We start from the raw sequence: 18963 nt of genomic DNA, 5'->3' as shown, positions 1-18963 counted from the left end.
CGGCACATACAAGAAGAATGCATTCCACATACCTGTAACAGTCACATTTTAAGTGGTTATACAAGCTCTTACATAATGTTTTCAATTTGTCTCAGCCAATAAAGCATAAAATATTTATGATCTGATCCTTTTAAAGAGTTTTCCAGTCCCTGTTCTAAAGCACAAAAAGTACCAAGACAGCCAACACAGTCAGCCAATGTCTGCTGAGAGCTCTCTGCGTGCTGTGCACACTACAGTCTGTAGACACCAGCTTCACAGGACGCCTCTCAAGGGAGCATTATCTCTAGTTTACAAAAGAGAAAACTGAGTCCTGGCAAAGTTAGTATTTTGTCCAGAGTCTCACCGCCAGTGAGTATAGAACCTGATCTCAACGCTGTTTTCTCACTCTCCAGCTCAGGTACTGGTGAAGCCCCTAGAGAGAGAAAATATATGAGCAAAAATGTAAAGCAAAAGACTAGTGGGAAACACGCCTTCATCTGGCTGGGGAAAAAAAATGAAGCAGGAGTCAGAAATGGGCCAGTCATGGTGAGGGTTTCTAAATAGGTAATTACTCTGCAGCCTGTGTATGGCAAATGGCATAGGTATATGGTAATTTCACTGCCACACTGTGTACAGTAGCCAAAGACTGGAAACAACTTAATGTCCATGAGTAGGTGATTAAATGATTGAATGTCAAACCAATGGAACACTATACAGGCCTTTGAAAATTGAGGATATTCTTTATATCTGCTGTATTAGTCAGCTATTGCTGTGTAACAAAGAATTAGAAACTTTTTTCAGTGGTTATGTCTTAGTTACTTTTCTTGTTGCTAAGACAAAATACCTGGCATTGAAAGTTTAAGACAGAAAGGTATTTAACTTACAGTTTGCAGATGTTTCAGCCCACATCAGCTGGCTCCAAGGCCACAGTTCATGGTAGCAGAAGACAGCAAAAGCCACAAGAGCCAAAAGGCAGAAACAAGCCTCTCTATGCCCCTTTTACACTGCTGAGATAAGTTGGTGCCAATCTAATCAGTGGACTGATCAGCAATCAACCACTCACCCTTAATCCCAGTATCACATATGAATAAATCACGAACTCTAGAGTCAACAGCCTCCAGAGCAGCTCCTTCTAAAGGTGTATAAGGCCTTGGGGGACACTGAGACACAACCATAACAGCTTGGAATAAGCCCAGGGCCTTGTGCATGGTAGGAAACTGCTCTACCACTAAGCTACATTTCCAGCCTACTACTATAAAATCCTGAGGTCACACAATAAACACTGATTTCTCAGGTGTCATTTGATTTGCGAGGCTCAGCTGCTGGCTCCGGGTGACAGCTGACAAGATCTGTGCACTCTGCTCAGCCCCGTGGACAAGGGGCTTAGGTGATGCATTTGGAAACTAGCAAAGCCTCTAAAGCCTCTGGCTCAATATCACCACTGGATCACTTATTATGCTGGCCCCGAGCACAGGGACCAGCCCCAAATCAAGGCGCTTTTACCTTTTGAGAAGGAAAGTGATAAATTACACAGCAAGCAGTGTGGACACTGAGAGGTGAAAGAGACCTAGAATAGAACCAGCCTTGAATGCTACTGCAGAACACTGAAGCTATTCAAGACATAGAAGAACCTGGACTGTAACATCATGTAACTCAGTTGTGTCCCAAATTTACTGATCAAGGAGATTATAGAGTCACAGAGGAAAGTGATCGATGATTAGAGTGTGCCTAAGGAGAGTCACCGGGAGAGAAACCATTCTCTCAGGTTTTCACAGAGATCAAATTGGTCAAGCAATGTCCATGACTCATTACATGGCTGACACTGACAAAGGAGCTACAAACTGCAGTACAGGGTTTCAGGCTAAATCCTGAGGGGATTTGACTGACTTTGTGAGATACAAAAGTTGCATATTCTGTTCTATAGGTCTTGCTTTATCTTGGATTTAACCATCCAGCAGAAAACTATAAATACGAGATATAAAAAGTAAAGCCATATTAATATGCTGAGCTGTAAAAGGCTCAAATCCACAACTTCTGACATTGCCAGCCCTACGCACCTACAATATTTAAATGGCAATGGAATACCCATCTCTGACAAAACTAAACAAAGAAAGGGGATACAAAGGAAGGACCATTTTGTATCTGTATATACAAAATAGGATAGATAAACAGCTACTTTCTCTTAATTCAATGAGAAGAAAGATTTATACTAATAGTGTTTAGACAGGATAGCATGTCTGCATCTTGTACTATGAATAGCAACTACGAAGACAATAATATGCAACTTATTAATTATTGAAACTGTGCTAGTAATCGGTTTTGAAACTGTCTCATTGCTATTCGTTTCTCAATAAAATTAATAATTAAAAAAAAAAAGAACACTGAAGCTACATCTGGGGTAGCTGGAATTGCTGACACTGCTTCTGTCAGCTTTGCCACAGTGACAGCCAGGTACATAATCTCTCCCTCAAAGCAGAAGTTCCCCATGGATGACTTGTCCATCTGAGACAAGCCCCCTAATGCCATCCATGCACACCACTCACTATGGCTAACATCTACCTTGGATGCAGTGGATGAGCATCCACACTGGCCACCATGTGGACACAACTTAGTGGGCACCGGTGCCACCTCAGCTTCCAGCACCTCTCCGTCAAGGATGCCTACTGAGGCCTGAGCAGCTGCTGAGGGGGAGTGGGCTCCGGGTCCTGAGCATGCCCAGCTATGTATGCTCAGCTCCACCCCATAGAAGCTGCCCCGGGACTCCAGGCTGCTCCCGAGTGCACACCTCCTGCCCTGCACATATTCTATAGCCACCTCCACCTGGCTCCCTCCCACCGCTGCACACCAGGGACTTTCCAGCTTCCCTTCCCACCCAAGTTCTCCTCAATCCCTCCTTGTTTTTGTTTTTAGCTTTATTAGTACATATTTGCTATATATAATGATTACATGCATCATGGGCAGTTGGCATACGTACATAACACATCTTAATTTTCTCTCCTTGTTTTTAAATAAAAGAATTTTCACAGGCCAAAATCATAGCTAGGAAATTCCATGAATTAGAGCCGTCTGAGGTGAATGATCCCATTCTGACAGAAACGTGAGGCCCAGTGGGGAAAACAATCCAGAATGGGCCCATTCGGGAGAGGGCAGGGGACTGAGCAGGGACCCATGGCAAAAATAAAAGGCAACTTCTGAGACTTCAGTGCGAGAAAATGGCACTCAAAGCCTTTCTGAGGATGTCTAATTTTAAAGACTTTTAATACCAAGAATGAAGAACTGAGATAATCCAAACAAACTCTTCTGCTGAAGCTACTGGAAAAAATCTGGACAAAATATGTTAAAATATTTAAAAGCACTTAAGACTTCACAAGACAGTCAAGCACTCCCAGATCTGATGGCAGCCAGATCCCAGTGCCCTGCTGGGGCCAGCACTCAACCCAGCCCCAGCTCTGGGATATCTGCCATCCTGAGATGATGCTGTGGCGACAGCTGGTGTTTTCCTAGCCTGCTTGAACAAGGGGGTGGAGGGTGAGAGACCCAAAGCCCAACCCCACTCAAGGTGAGGAGACTGACCACTTCCCACTTAGTTGAAACCCCAAAGGAGCAGAACATCAGGGTAAACCCCCAAAAGCCCCAGCATCCTACTGTGTACTCAATAACCTTCCTGATAGAAACCATCCCAATGGCCAGAGGGCATGGCACACACCCACCCACTTGAAGACAGAGTACACGTTTCCTTTGGTAGATGTTCTTTGTTAGTGACTTCTGTTTTATTTTAGGATGCACTGTTTGTCATAGCTATGATGTCTTTGATGGTAAGTTCTTGGTTAGAAACACATCCCCAAGTCATTACACTGTGCCTGAAGGAACACACAATTCTCTTTGTGACAATCAACTCCGTGTCACAGTTTATGGGCTCACGTGGCAGCTGAAAAGGAATTCTGCCTCTGTCCATGCAAATTCATGAAATGTTCTATGTATTTTAAGCAGCTGTATTGTTAATTAGAAAGTCTGGAATCAAAACTTCTGAAGTTTAAATGTCTGTTTAGGGGCTTGTGGGTTAGCTCAGTTGTTGAAAGCGCCTGCTTGGGCAAGCTCAGTCAGGTGCAGAGGACTGTGGCTCAATCCCCAGCTCCACAAGCCACACCAGATCTACCCTTAAGTCAGCCTGAGCTAGCCAAAAAAAAAAAAAAATCTTCCAAGTTTCTGTTTTAACACTTATGGCAATGCTAGGCAAACTACCCGTATTATGGGGTCTCATTTACCTCACCTGTAAAATATGCATAATGATGGTAAAAATAATAATAATAAAATGCCACAGTCCTTAGAGGGACACTGGGAAATGTCAAATCAAGGAGGCCTAGCATTAGGCAACTACTTAAATTTTTAATTAATATTTACTATTTTATTAGCAGAAAGGTGATGCTTGGTATCATTCATAGTTTAGAATACCAAAATGACAATAATAGTAATGGACTAGTTAATAAACTAGTGATAAGCACAGCTAGGGCTCAGAGCCTGTCTGAGTCTAGAACTAATGCCTTCAAATGGTCAAAGTATTACAAGATCCATGTTTTCGCCAGCTGCAAGACTGGTGGCCTTGCAGTATATATTTTGGTAAGAAAAGCTTTGATCTGTAACCAGTAGTCCCTGAATTGGGTCGGTAGATTTTTTTTTAATGCACACTTAGAACAACCAAGGACTGGCCAGGTAGCTCAGCAGATTAAAGCACCTGCTCAGGCAGATGCCTGCCCTGCCCGCCTCGCCCCCGGAGCATGCTGAGACAAGGATGGAGACTAAGCATGGTGGCGTGCGCCTGTAATCCCAGTGCTTGGGAGGCTGAAAAACAGGAGAATCACTACGAGTCCAGTCTGTGTAGAGACCCTGTAGACCCTGTCCTAAATACATTTTAAAAAAAAAAAAAAGAATAACCAGATGCCTAAGAGATCCCACAGAAAAGTAAATGATGCTGTCTTTGGGGAAATTACAGGGAAAGTAATTAAGTGCCCCAGGAGATTCAAGATGCAAGAACCAATCAGAGAGAGCTCACTGAGACCTCTGATGCCCCATGGAAGTGTCAGCGTCCCTGAATGTCCCTCCCCCACATGATGGCTAAAACAGACCCCAGGCCCAGCAGCCCCAGGCCCATGGTTCTGTGCACAGTCAGGCTGCTGCCTCAGGGAGGCGACGGAACCAGAGCGGGGAGTTCACTTACTCTCTCTGACATGTGCGTGAGCCGCGGGAACACCGTGATCGTCACTGGCAGCCTTCTCAGGACTCTTGCTTCTGCCTTTTCTGTTGCTATTTTTACCTAGAGAGCAAGACAGAGAGAAGGATGCCTTTACTTCCACATGTCAGAGCTGTCGTTGGATGTGCGAACTCACTGTGCTCCATCTGGTGCTCCAAGATGCCTCGTTGGACTCCAGGGGGTCTGTGGCTAAAGGAAAGAAAATAAACGTTCCTAATGACACTGTGCATCTGAGAATTGTTACTCTCCTAAGAAGGCAGAATGCTTTGGGTAGAATTTTCGGCCTCCCTGAGGCTAAGACATCCTACATGGCTGCTAAACCTGAAAGTAGAGCCCTAGACGTAGCTCCAGAACTGCCATCTTCCCCCGTGCTGGGCTGGTCCTACCTAGCTCTCCAAGGCCCAGCTTGGGAACCTAGGACTGATGCTGGTATGCCCATGCTTTGCTCCTAAGGACCCCCCACCTCTCCTCACTTGGCACCCTTCCCTCTGCTCCAGCTAGGGTGCAAAGGCCTCCTCACAGCCTTCAGCTCCTGCGCCCTCCCCACCAGGATTTCACCTGTGCTGTACCCCTCCTGTGACACCTTTCACTGCTGAGCTTATCAGCTCCTGCTCATCTTTCAACACCAGCTGTGCCACCATCTCCTTACGCCGGCCTTCCTGACTTCCTCCCCCAAATCTAATCCTCCTTTAGTAGGTTCTGATAGCTCCTTTCTAGGGCCCAGATGCCTCTCAGCAGAGCCTGATGCCAGAGTTTGGCTGTATGCAATGTGCGGGAAGAGAAAGGGAAAGAGAAAACAGGAAGAGGTTAGGACTGAAGCTAGACAAGCTGTGGTCTCAGGCTGAGTCAGGCTCAGCTGATGGCCCAGAAAATAGAGTGCAGCCCTTGCACATGGAGTGGTCCCCACTGCAACAAGATGCTGCCATTGCTCCTGCCATCAGCCTCTGGCTACCAAAGGACCCTCCGCGGAGGAAACAGAGTAGCCTTCCAAGAACACTGCTATAGAGAAGGCCGGAGTTGTGAGGGATTTCCTACAGCACAGGGAATGGGTATCTGGCAGAGAAAGAGGGCCTGGGGGCAGGAGCAGCCTCCACCACAGCTCCGGGGCTGTCCTGGGTGGATCACCACAGCTGCAGCGAACAAACAGCTGCCCCCCACCCCCGAGGGCAGGGACAGCACCCAGCCCTGCTCAGTGCTCTGCTGCCAGTCTAATACATAACAGGCAGGCAGGCAGAAAGACAAGGCAGGAGGGTGGGAGGTAAGGAGAAAGGGAGGGAGGGAGAGAGGAGAAAGAGTAGAAAAGAAGGGTTGGGGAGCAGAAAGGAATTACTGGACAAAAGCCAGAGGAGGGCAGATCTATGGAGAAAGATGCCTAAACACTAAAAGCATCTTACTTCAAAATATTAAATGCAAACTGAAAGCCTAAAACAGTTCAGGGCTTGTGCCAACTAGTGAGACCATTTCAGGTTATTTGACAATCACCTTTCTCCCTTAGAAAGGAATACTTACTGAAAAAAAAAGCCTTAAATTTTTCAGAAACTTGAAAGAGTACATTAGTCCTAGCCAAGGAAAATCTTTCTCATGTTATATTTTTGGGTGACTGTACTAGGAGATTCTTTCATTCTTCATGTAAGCTGAAAAAAAAAACAAACTTACAAAATTCCATGTCCCCAATAGGCCCTAGACATCAATAAACCAAGATGTGCATAAAAGCCACAGACATCCCAATCCTGCAATCTGGCCCCATTAACATCTGTTCGGTGCCATTTCTGGTCTGGTCCTATCACTGTGGGCAGGAATATCGTGGCTGATAACCCTTAAAGATGGCTACTTAGGAAAACACCTGACACAGGGTCTACAAAAACCTTGATTGTGTGCAAGATCAGAAACATAATCCGTAGCACCTATTGGGTTACGGTTTGTGTGTAGTTGTCCTCCCAAAGCCTCTTGTAGTCATGGGGCGGACTTCTAGAGTTTGTGATGAACTCATGATCCCCTGGGATTATGGGCGTGAGTACTGCACCCACCCTGGGGCAGACAGCCTGAATGAAACTTAAGGGAGAGAGACCTGCTCTCTCTAGTCATTGTTGCCTCTACTCCTCCCCTTTGCTCTTGGTGTTTTGCTGTACTCCCGTGTCATGAACTGCTGCCCTCTGCCATGTGCTAGCCTGCCCTGGAGCCAGCTTTCTAGACTGAAACCTCCACAAACTGTGAGCTAAAGAAACCTTTCCTTCCTTATTTCTGGGCGTAGGGTATTTGTCCCAGCAATGAGAGAAAAGTAACCAAGACATATCACAAGCTTTGTCCTAGTGGAGATAAGTTCCCAGATCTTTCCCAAAACAAACTTGATGAACGAAGGGCAAACCGGAACAGAAAGAAAGAAACCAGCACTTTGCTCTGGCACGGCATCCAGTAAGGCCTGGAGGTTTGAGTCCCCAGATGGATCCATACATGGGATGCAGAGCCACAAGCAGAAGGGCACACGACACAGGGTCACAGCGCCCTCACTGGTCAGAGGCAGGCAGTGGTCAGGAGTTGTCTGGCTCCAGTCTGGGGTCCTGTCCCCTCTGTTCTGCACGATATGTCCCTGGATGACCTACCTCCCAGACAGCCGTGTGTGCCACACAGGAAGTCACGGGGAAGAAACGAGAGCCACCTGACCTGCAGCCATACCCAGGCAGCGTGCAGCTCCATCCTTCCACAGTCAGTGCCATCTTCGCCTGAGTCACAAAGCCCTAGTGCAGCTGCAAACAGCAAGATGTGTAGCAAGGTATAGCTTTACGAGGCCTTCTATGTTACACAGATTGTAACACTGGATCTTGTCAAAGGCTCAGCAGGAAGTTTACTGGGAACACCACTTTACAGATGGAGATGCTGAGGCTTAGAGGGGAAGAAGCTGATAGAACTAGAGGGTGACTCCCAACCTGGCCCCTTCCCAGATGGCTCACAGGCCTCCATCTCCTACCCCTTAGAACAAGAGAGGTAACATATGATCTGTACAGATGAAAGGCAAAAATGCAGTGGAAATAGTGTTCAGAGAAGCCAGAGTCAAATCAACGTCTCCATCTGGGCCGCGTGACAAAACAGAATCCCTTAAAAGTAGCAAACTGAACTTCCAGTGCAGGCCACATGTTCTATTCTGGTTTATGTGATAAATATAATTCCTCTGGGTTAATAGGAAACTATTTTTTACCTCTTTATACAAGGAGCTTACAGTAGCAATCTCCAGAAACTGAAAAATGCTTTGCTTTGTTTCAGCTTTGCGTTTCCCCAGGAAATTCCAGTCCGAAAGCGCTGCACATTCTCTTTGAAGGAGGGACCTGGCCCAGGGCTCTGGGCTCCTTGCCTGCTTCTTGTCAAGGAACCCACATTAGGGGGAAAAAAATGGGTTCTGGGTCCTCTGGAACTCCCCAGAAATACAGCTTCAAGGTTTCTTTCCAGAAAGTAGTCTCAGGTCCTCAGGACAGACAATAATTACAGATTTCTAACCAACCACAAGCACACAGAATGTCAGAGACCCCTCACAGCCAGAGCCAGGAGGACTATGTAGGCGAATATTAAAGAAAAGCCTTTTTAAAAAGCAGTGGGAAATTCCTGCTCCACACAGTTGTGTGCACAGAAGGACACAGGGTACAGGAGACAACAGCCTGCGCCCCTCTCCAATCTGAGGCTCTGCAGCTCCCCAAGGAAACAGGAATCCTGGAGAGCAGGTGATCAAGGGTGGCTCAGGGCTTCGAAACCAGTCGCTGGTGAGCTCCACGGCTGTTGGGGAAGGGAGCCTGAGCAGACCTGAAGGTAGTGGGGCAACCTCTTAAGTACAAGGTGTGTCCAAAACTGTAATGAATATTGAAATTTTTTAAATAGCACAATAAAAGACACATTGCCATTAGCCCTCTTTAAAATACCTCCCCTCACTTCCAACACGCTTCATCCCTCCTTGCTGCTACTTCCGGAAGCAGCTCTAGAAGTATCATCCATGAGTGCTCTTAGATGCGCTGTCGTGGCTGCCTCAATGTCCTGAACTGATTGAACACATTCACCTTTCATGGTCATCTTCACTTTGGGGAGGAACCAGAAGTCTCACCACGCCAGATCCCTATGTTGTTATAAGTCTGCCTTTCCTTTGGGTGGGACCTGCCCAGGCTCTGACAGCACCAGTTACTGTATGTTTTAATTATACCTTAGAAAGACACTCAGAAAAGAGGGCTTCCAGAACTGCTTCAGAACATGGCAAGATGTGTTCAAAGAAAGGAGTATTGTTAGGGGTGATAATGGCACTATGCCTTTTACGGCAGTACATTTTTAAATTTTAAATATTCACCGTATATTCTCTTCACACTTCATACTTGATACCAGGGCCAACCAAACACAAACAATCCTGCCCCTCCTCTATCTCCTCTTTTCTCTCTCCCCTTTTCCCTCCCATTCTTCTCCTTGCCCCACTCCTCTCCCTTCCTCCCTCTCCCCTCCTCACTGTCTGTCTGTCTGTCTGTCTGTCTGTCTGTCTCTCTCTCTCTCTCTCTCTCTCTCTCTCTCTCTCTCTCTCTCTTCCTCTCTCTCTCTCTCCCCTCTCTCTCTCTCCCTCTCTCTCTTCCTGATCTCAGGGCCAGCCTACAAGACTGTCTCCATCATATCTTGGATCTGAGAAACAGTGGTGCCAGCTGGAGCCACAGTCCCCGTGTCACCATCATTCTTGCCTTCTATGCAGCCAGCAGCCACCTGGGACCCACAACCAAAGGGAGTCCTTTGCCTTTAAGATGATGCTGCAGCAACAGCAAGAGGCAGGCCCAGGTGGGTGTATGGGCAGCGGTGTACGGGCAGCGCTGCGCAGGTTGTCCATGGCCCTTGCCTGTCTCGGTTTGAGTCTTGCCAGAAACAGGGCATGAGAACATAGATCTGCAGCACAGAACTGTGTGTGGAGGGATGGGGGGATCATACAACACACTCAAAGAGACAAGGGGAGTGAGAAGGGAAAGAAACACCAATAACCCAGGCTCATCGCCTCCAGGACCCATGGGACAATCTGGCTGGGGACTCAAGGAGCAAGGGAATGCTGCTGCTGAGCTGTCCCCCTCCCGCGTCTGGGAGGCTGAACACTGACTCATTCCACTTCAGACCTTCTAGGGAAGTATGGAATATTGCTGTCTCCACTCCACAGTGAACCAAAGTTTAGAGAAGTCACAATGTCCATAAGTGGCAAACCAGACTCTGAACCCAGTTGACTCAGAATCCTGAATAAAACTGACCTAGAAGATGTTATCTGCTTTGAACACACCATGTATTCCATCTCTGACGTCAGAGCCTCAGATTAACTTCTGAGTGTTGTTGTGCGCCTTGCCAAGCATCCCATGATGCCCAGTGAGATCCCACTGGCTGGCAGCCAGATAGGGACTCTGGGCCTTCTTGCAAACCACTAAAGTAACCCTAACTCATGGGCTTCACAATCCCAGAGAGGGCAGCTGCAGGGGTTGGGTCCTGACAGGGCCACAGCAGGCACACTCCACCTGTACTGCTGTTAATGCCAAGCCTGAGTTCTCAGGCTCCTCAGCCTCTCAGGAGCATCCAGAGACCTCATCTCAAAATCTAGGCTCCAGGGGCCAGACCACCTTTGTCACAGTATTGAAAGTACCAACTACCATGTAGTTTGAGTACCACAAGCATTGGAAGCACAGAGGGAAACATGCAGGCTATTTTAAGAGTCAGAAAAGGCAAGCCAACTTCCCCAGCCCTGGAAGGGTCCCCCACCCCTTACTATCCAGGCATAAAACCCAGGTTCTGAACCCACGGGCACAGGCTGAAGGGAATGTCGAATTGACTTTGGAAGGCATCTTGGAAAGGGCAGCGGTGCTTAGAAAACTGATGCTTTTTTAATAATTTTCCCTTTACTGTGGAGTTTTGTACAAAGTTGACCTGGAGAAAATAGTCTGTATTTAAGGCTTTCGGTGAGTGTGTATTCTGACATTGAGGCTTGCTTGTCAGTTGTTTAGGTGTGCTAACAGCATTGCACCAAGTTGTTAAATACATGGTCAAATAACTACAAGCACGTGGAGAAGGTATTTCCATCTAAAAGCCAAACTGTACAAGTCCTGGAAAGAGAGGGAACAAAGCTGAGGAGTGAAGCCCTTCCCACCAAATGGCTACAGCACAGACAACAGAAAGGGCTTTGTTTACAACAAATGTGTCCAAATAGCAACTCTGTGGTTGCCATTTGTTGTGCTATTTGGTTGTTTTCCCCTGCAGCTGGGGCACACCACCGTATGAAATGCAATCTGGAGATTCTGGGCACAGACATACGGACATATATGGCCTATTGCCCACTCAGCAAATTCCACAGCCTTGGGACTGTGGACTCGATACAGTCTGCCTGTATTCAAACCCTGCATTCTCATAGTTCTTGAAGAAATGTCCCATGGAAGGACAAGCAGAAATCCAAATTTAAAGGGTACACACTGGAGCTTGTTTAACAATCTTCAAATCAATTCTTACTATGTGGTTTGCTTCTTATTGCCAAGTGAAAGGTGAAAAGTAGATGAGTTATACAACTGTGGCTTATTACTCTATTCCATTTGATTCGCTAAAAAGGGTCCAGCCCCAGACTAAGTCATCAATTTGGAAATCTTACAAAAAGTAAGCACACCCAAATCCACTGGTATGCCCATCGTGGGGCCCCTGATCTTATTCTTCACCCAGGTATAAGGAAAACTGTGGACATAAGGTTTACTCCCTAGACTTGAAGTTTTCTAACTTCAAGAATCTGGAAACTGTATTTCAGCTAGAAACAGCTAAATAAATAGAATTAGAAGCCGGTTGTCAAATCTATGTGGGGAAGAACATTCTAGTGGTCAGTCATGTTCATCCAGTGAACGGGCAGCCTTAAGAGAGCTCATCTGTGGAAAGGTATAAGCAAAAACTACAGAGCCCACTGGTGGAGCCCTGCCATGGATAGGAGTCTACACCCACTTAGGGACCACCACTTAGGTTCCTTCAAGATCTGAACCTCTAGAATAAACTGAGGCTCACAAGAGAACCTCAGAAATTCTATCAAACCAAAGTTCTACTGCAACCTCGAAGAAAAGTCCTATGTCTTGATGTGGGGACACACACACACACACAGAGATAATGAAATGTAGCACTGTCATTCAATTCATAGTATTTACAAATGCCAATTTCCTGGTTTCCACCATATATACAGCAATGATTCTCAGTTGCCTGAAGAGATCTGGCAGTGCTAGTGACATCCTTGGTTGTGACAACTGAAGAGAAGATGCGACTGGCACCTGGCAGGCCAAGGCTGGAGGAACAGTATGCCACAGTGCACAGGACACCATCCCTTCTCACACTTCCATGCAACTGGTCAAATACTGCCAAGGTCACCTTTACTATTCTTGAAGATTTATCATTGGCAGAAGCTGGGGGGAAGGTACATGAGCACACACTGGACTCATTTTGCAATTTCCTGTGAGTCTGTAATTAATTTAATTAAAAACATAAATGTTTTTAAAGATTCATTCCATGCAATGTATCAGGGCTCTATCCCCAAATTTGTCAACTTCTCATGGAAAATATGGTTCAGTGTGAGTAGACCTTGCCCAAACTGCTTGATGCTAGAAATATTTCAGATTTCAAAAGTTTTCAAGCTTTGGAATATTTACATACACATAATGAGATATCTTGAGGGTAGGATTCAAGTTTAAACATGAAATTCATGTGTAGTTCATATATATCTCAAGCATGTAGCCTGAAGGTAATTTCATATAATATTATCAATATTTTTATACATGAAATAAAATGTCATGGTATGGAGATTCCCACAGACAATGTCATCTTGGCACTGAGAACATTTCAGGTTTGGAGCATTTCAGGTTTCAGATTTTCACATTAGGGAAGCTCCAGTGACCTTCACCGATATCAGCACATGACATCCATAGGGCATTTTTGTAGTGGTCAAGAGCTAAAGCTAAAACTCACACCAAGACCACTTTCCCAAAGCCTTTGGCTCCTGACACAGCAAACTCCCGCCTAGAGCGGGCTACATACAGCCTCTAGCTTACCTTCCCTTGAGCCCAATCTTTGTGCTGACAGGCTATCTGGAAACTACTCCATTATCTGGAAAAGTGAAGTACAAAGTAGGCTCTTAGGTCAGCTGCATGTGCCCCTAGAGCTCTCACTCATTGCTCAGTAGAACCCCTCATTCCCACCTCAGAGCCTCATACCTAGCTTGCAACACTCACCCAGGGAAGCAAGTTTCAGACATTGCATCTAACACCCCGGACTGCAGCTCTGTGTTGCCTCCTCTGTGGGCACCTTCCTGAGATAAAACACAACCTTTTAACAAACCTGTCCAAGTGTGGACATGATGCCCCCATCGCCACATCATGAGAAGAATAAGTATCAAAGCAACATTAAAAGTGGGGAACAATGCCCTGCTGACCCCGCCCCTGGGACACACTGAGACAGCAATTGAGACTGGGCGTGGTGGCTCACTCTAGTAATCCCAGCTCTTGGGAGGCTGTAAACAGGTGGATCACTACAAGTCCGATCTAGTAGTGAGACCCTGAACACTCTGTAGACCCTTCCCTAAAATACAAAAAAAAAAAAAAAAAAAAGTGGGGAACAAGTTCTCCTACTGTGAGAACTGCACAAAACTATGACTTCTTAATCAAGTCCAGTGCCTTTCACTACTTGGGATCCAGGATGGAAGGTTCTATACACACACACACACACACACACACACACACACACACAGAGCACACAGCACACAGCACACAGCACACAGCACTAGATAGAAAGGTCGATACATGCAACACTCAGCTCACTCACACTGAGTGGAGCTCTATAAAGCCCCACACAATTTATCAGAAGACTGAAAACAACAGCAAGCTTGGAGCGCAATCCCAACACAGGCCTCCAAGGAATCCCTGGAATTTCCTAAGATCTGTTTTAGGTTTGAGGATGGGATCCAGGTGGATCCCAGAAGCTCATTTCCTGTAGGAGCAGAGACTATTGATCCAGAGGAATAGTTTCCTGCCCTAAGCAAATCTTCACCTATGAGATAGTTTTCCAAAAGCAAATGACCTTCTTGCAAATCTAGTTGAACCCTGTTCTCTCCTTCAGAGGTCTAATTTCAAGGTGGGTGTAGTGGCTCACTCCTGTAATCCCAGCACTTGGGAGGCTGAGACAGGAGAATTGCCATGAGTTTGAGGCTAGCCTGGGTTATATAAGTGAGTTCAAGTCCAGCCCACACTATAATGCAAGACCATGTCTCAAAAAAACAAAACAAAACTCATTCCAAAGCTGACAAATGCTGTTACCCAAAGGACAGAAAGCTACCTCCTCCACTGTAATGTCTGAATCCACAGACACTGTCTTCTGTGGGTAAAGGAAGCAGTCTCAGGAATGATGGCTAGTCACCAATAAGAGTCCTCAAATAACAAAGCTGGCACACTGGTCATGTCTTAAACGTCACTTCTCCTGGGAAGCATTGCCCAAGACCCTGTATTTATCTCCTTGACACCCCACACTTCTGTACAAACTCCAGCACGCCCACCTTTATTTCCTCCAAGTCCCCCAAGTTCTCTGAGGTCCACAGAGCAGACCCTAGGCTGTCCTGTGCTCTATATCCCAGTACCTGGTACTGAGCAGGCTCTTGGTAACCATCTGTAGAAGGAATGACGCTGTCTCAGGGAGACAAGCACAACTATAAGCTTGGGCTACACTAGAATCTGCTACTGAAAAGCTTTCATATTAGTGCAAAGTCTAGTGCAGTGGCTAATGCCATTCTCCTGCAAGTGAAGATGCTGAGACTCAGGGAACACAGCCAAACCCCAGATCGCTGAGTGGGCAAACCCGAGGCCTGACTGCTTCCTCCCTACCCTGGTCTCAGTGAAATGCATCATGTACCCCCCTCCAATACTAAACACACAGTAGATTTTTTAAAATAACATATGGATCTGATTCAAACTACCAAACTAGAGCAAGCACAAGAGGACTTTCAATCTTGCAAGAGAGAAGTTATTCTAAGCCAGCTACCTCACCAGTCTTAGATTCAGGTTTTTCACCAGTAAAACAGCAATACCCACTCTCCAGAGCCAAGGAAAGAATTTTGTAAATGACACAGGTGCACACAGAGCTACCAAAAGAGTCATAGCCAACAGTCCACAAATGCAAATAAGTGTCCTCTCCTGCTCCAATTCTTGTTAATCCAGCCACCTTATTCTCCTAACCCTTCCCCACAAAAAAACATTGGTTCTGTTAGAAACACAGCAAATCCTCATACTTGTACATAGAGGTCTCAGAGGGGGCTACTCTTTCAAGAGTGTTCCAAATTTTCCAGGCACCTCACTGTTGACTTTGAAGGGCTATTTAACCAAACAAAGGCCACTTCTTCTGTCTCTGGAGCCCTGTAACACAGTCCGTGTTGCCTTTTATTGAAGGCCTTGGAGGCAGGAGTATCTGGCCACAATCCTGCTCAGTCTCCACTGCTGTAATAGTGAGACTGCAGACCTTGTAGCTTAATAAGGACCATTTGGAACGACGAAAGCCCCACTCTAGAAGGTATGTAGTAAATTAAGCGGAAGTCATTTCCTCAAAGACAAAGCTGGCAGAAACTGAGGATGGATTTGAGAAGTGGGTGCGGGACAGGTAGAACGCGGAGCATCCGGGCTCTCTGTCAGGCTCTGCAGAGCCCTCTGGGCCTCCGGAGACAGCAGCCCTGTACAGTCACAGCAGCAGCAGCCACCACGGGGGTACCTACATAGGGAACCCAGCTGTGGCTGTGCTATTCAGCTGCAGAGGATTTGAGGGACTGACAGCAGAAGAGAGGGGCCTGAGAGGTGACCCCGCAGGGTAAAGGCCCACGAGTGGGGTTTCCCAAAAGGGCTGTTGGCCAGAACAGGCGGGGCCAGCCACGTGGCTGAGGGGGAAATTCATCAAGAGACGGACTGCCTTTATAGACTGAAGAGGTGGGCAGCGCAGGCAGAAACGCCAACAGGGAGGCACTTCACCCAGGAAATGTTGGAGGGGCCCAGCCTCCTAAAGGCAGAGCTCTCCTCCCGACACAGAGAATTCGAGTAGCAAAGTTCCGGGAATGCGGAGGCCCCGCGGGAAGCGCAGCTTCAGTCTCCCGGGAGGGAGGTTGCGGGCACCTGGGAAGCTGTCGGCCCACGCATCCCTGACGGAAGGCAGCTGGCCCCTCCAGGCGCGCGACCACGGGCGCCCCCTCCGGCCACCCGGCGCAGAAAGTTACCTGATGGAGGAGCCGCTGCGGCTGACTTCTCCCTCTTGGGCACTTTCTTGGGCTTAGTCACCCGCTTGGGCGTCACGGGGTCCCGCGGGCGCGGCTCTGGCTCCTTCTCCTCAGTCCCCTCGGGCAGCTGTGGCGAGAAGGGCTGGAGCTCTGGCTCGGTGCGCTCGTAGGGCTCCCTGCTCCAGACCTCTTGCACATAATGGTCGGGGTCCTCGAGGGCAGCGTCTTGGGCTCGGGCCCCAGCCAGGGACACGGCCAGGAGCGCCAGGGCCAGGGCGGGCGAGACGTCCCCCCTTCGAGCCATGCCCATTCTGCCCCGCATCCGGGGCAGAGCCCAGGTCACAGGGAGCGCCAGGCAGGCTGAGGGCGCGGTGAGACGGGACAGGGGCGCGGGCACTGCAGCGGGTGCAGGAGCAGCGGGTTGGCGCTTGTGACCGTCCCGCCGGGCGGGGCTGGGCTGGGCAGGACGCTGAGCGGACAGGGGCGCGCCTAGGCGCAGGGCGGGGTAAGGGACTAGCCCGCCCTTCCTCCTTCTCTGGAACCCAGCCAAGAGCCCCGCTGGCTCCCCTAGGCAGGTGTCAAACCTGATCCACCTTCAGACGTCTCCAACTCTCTCCTTCCCTCCCTGCTGGCCAACCTGTTGCCCTGCCTGGCCTTCCTTTGCAGAGACTCAGGGAGTTCTGATCTTGGACAGAAACTTCGAGGCCACCTCTTCAATTTCGTTCTTTCACAGGTGGACAAACATGTCAGAGCGGTGAAAAGACTGGCCCAAGGTGCAAAAGCAGATAAAGCCTGAGCTGAGCCCCACTCCAGACATACACTGGGTGTTCCCTTGGGACACAACCCTGCCAGGAACTGTGAATGAGGTCCCCAGTTTCCTTTGACAGATTTTCCTAGGAGCAGGGCCAAGTGGCCTGGGAGGACCCCGCCCCCTCTCCAACTTCAGCCTGCGCTTCTGGCGCAGAGAGAATGGAGTTATCCCAAGGGCCCTCCAGACCGGGAGGCTCCTCCGGAGCAGGCTGGTGCAGCCGCCTACCAGATCACTTTCCTGGGAGCCAGTGCTTCCCACCTGCAGCCAGCTGTCGCTGCCTTCTCTGATGTGAGGTGATAGCTCCATGACTACCACTCTCCAGGCTGAGATTCAGGGACCAGGCACTGCATATTTTTCCTACTGCTCCTGTAACAAATTAAGACAAATTTAGTGGCTGAAAACATCACCTATGTTATTACTTCACCGCCCTGCAGGTTAGAGGACTAATGCAGCTCTTCCAGGCTAAAGTCTAGGTATGAGCAGGCCTGGGGACATCAGGGAGGCTCTAGGAGAGAATCTACTTCCAAAGTGCACTTTCTGGCTGGCTGCTGAGGCCAGGCTTTCCTACCATGGCTTCCTACATCCCTTCTGGTGTTTTCCAGGGCACCTACAGATCTGTCTCCAGCCTTTGCACATGGATCCTTCACCTCAGAGCCAGTAATGGCATATCACATTCGCCCCACACCTTTAAACTTTCCTCTTCTGCCGTATCTTTCCTCCTAGCTGAGGAAAGCTCCCCACCCTTAAGGGCTTATGTGATTTGGTGGGGTCACTCCAATAACCCAGAACCATCTCTCTCTCCAGGGGTGGGGACATTAAACAATCTGCACCCTCCTCTTTGGAGCTGGCTTTCTCACCTCCAGAACATTGCAGAACTCAAAGCCAGCAGAGGTGTCCAGGCTGAGAGGGGTCAGGGATCCCTTCTTCTCCACAAGTTTTCTGAGCCTGCCAGGGCTGGACTGGATCCTGCAAGCCCTCCTCTGTGATTTGTCCCCCAAGCACATGCACAGGGGCTGTTTCCTCTGAAGCCAGGCACTCTAGACAAGACAGCTCAGTGCTGGACTTTCAGGGTTCAACAGCGAGGTGGTGGCAGCAGCAGCAAACCACACTCCTGGTGGTCTGAGCTAGCTGGAAGAAGCTAGCAAGAGACTCACCTGGTGTCCTGGCAAGAGGTTCTATACAGACTACCCAGGGCAGCACGTGCCCTGCATCACCTTATCAGGGACCTAGAGCTTTCTAAATATGCAGAGACATTAGGCCCACTCAGACCTACAAAACATACTAAGAGGGTCCAGCACTCACATGTCCAAGAAGCTTCTCCAATAATTCTAACAGAACTGGGACTAGAAACTAATCTTCCCCTCAAATCAGCAAACAAATGATGATCAGGACTAAACCCTACTTTATCCAGTAGTTAAGCCATTTCCTATAAATCTTGGTAGCCTCTCACCCATAAGTTCTTTCTGGAAGCTTTTACTTCTCGGCTCCTCTGAGGTAAATAACAGATCACACACCTGCGCTGCAATGCCTGGGAAGCATCGAGAGAATGTCCCATCCAACTGCGATTCTAAGCACATCCCTGATGTCAGGAAATGAGTCCCACTCATCACTACTGTCCTTGCTAATGTGGGCTTGTTTGTTTTCTCTGGAGAGACATAATTGATGTGAGAACAAACAGAA

At 48.1% G+C, this 18963-nt stretch overlaps 1 protein-coding gene across 2 annotated transcripts in view; it reads right to left on the bottom strand.

The window, feature by feature from the left end:
• Positions 1-16906, bottom strand: part of Cpxm2 (carboxypeptidase X, M14 family member 2) — a 192408-nt gene extending 175502 nt beyond the window's left edge. The window contains exons 1-2 of one of the 2 annotated variants that reach the window (XM_004625594.3): positions 16473-16906; positions 5195-5290 (exon numbers count right to left, since the gene is read on the bottom strand). In XM_004625594.3, coding sequence (XP_004625651.2) covers positions 5195-5290; positions 16473-16794 — 418 coding nt within the window. In that variant the 5' untranslated portion in view covers positions 16795-16906. The remainder of the gene's footprint in view (positions 1-5194; positions 5291-16472) is intronic. The other variant, XM_023709023.1, reaches the window with a different exon arrangement.
• Positions 16907-18963: the final 2057 nt, after the last annotated feature.

Source organism: Octodon degus, unplaced genomic scaffold (assembly GCF_000260255.1).
Source record: "Octodon degus isolate 3935 unplaced genomic scaffold, OctDeg1.0 scaffold00010, whole genome shotgun sequence".
Taxonomy (NCBI): Eukaryota; Metazoa; Chordata; class Mammalia; order Rodentia; family Octodontidae; genus Octodon; species Octodon degus.
This window is presented reverse-complemented; position numbering and strand designations above follow the sequence as displayed.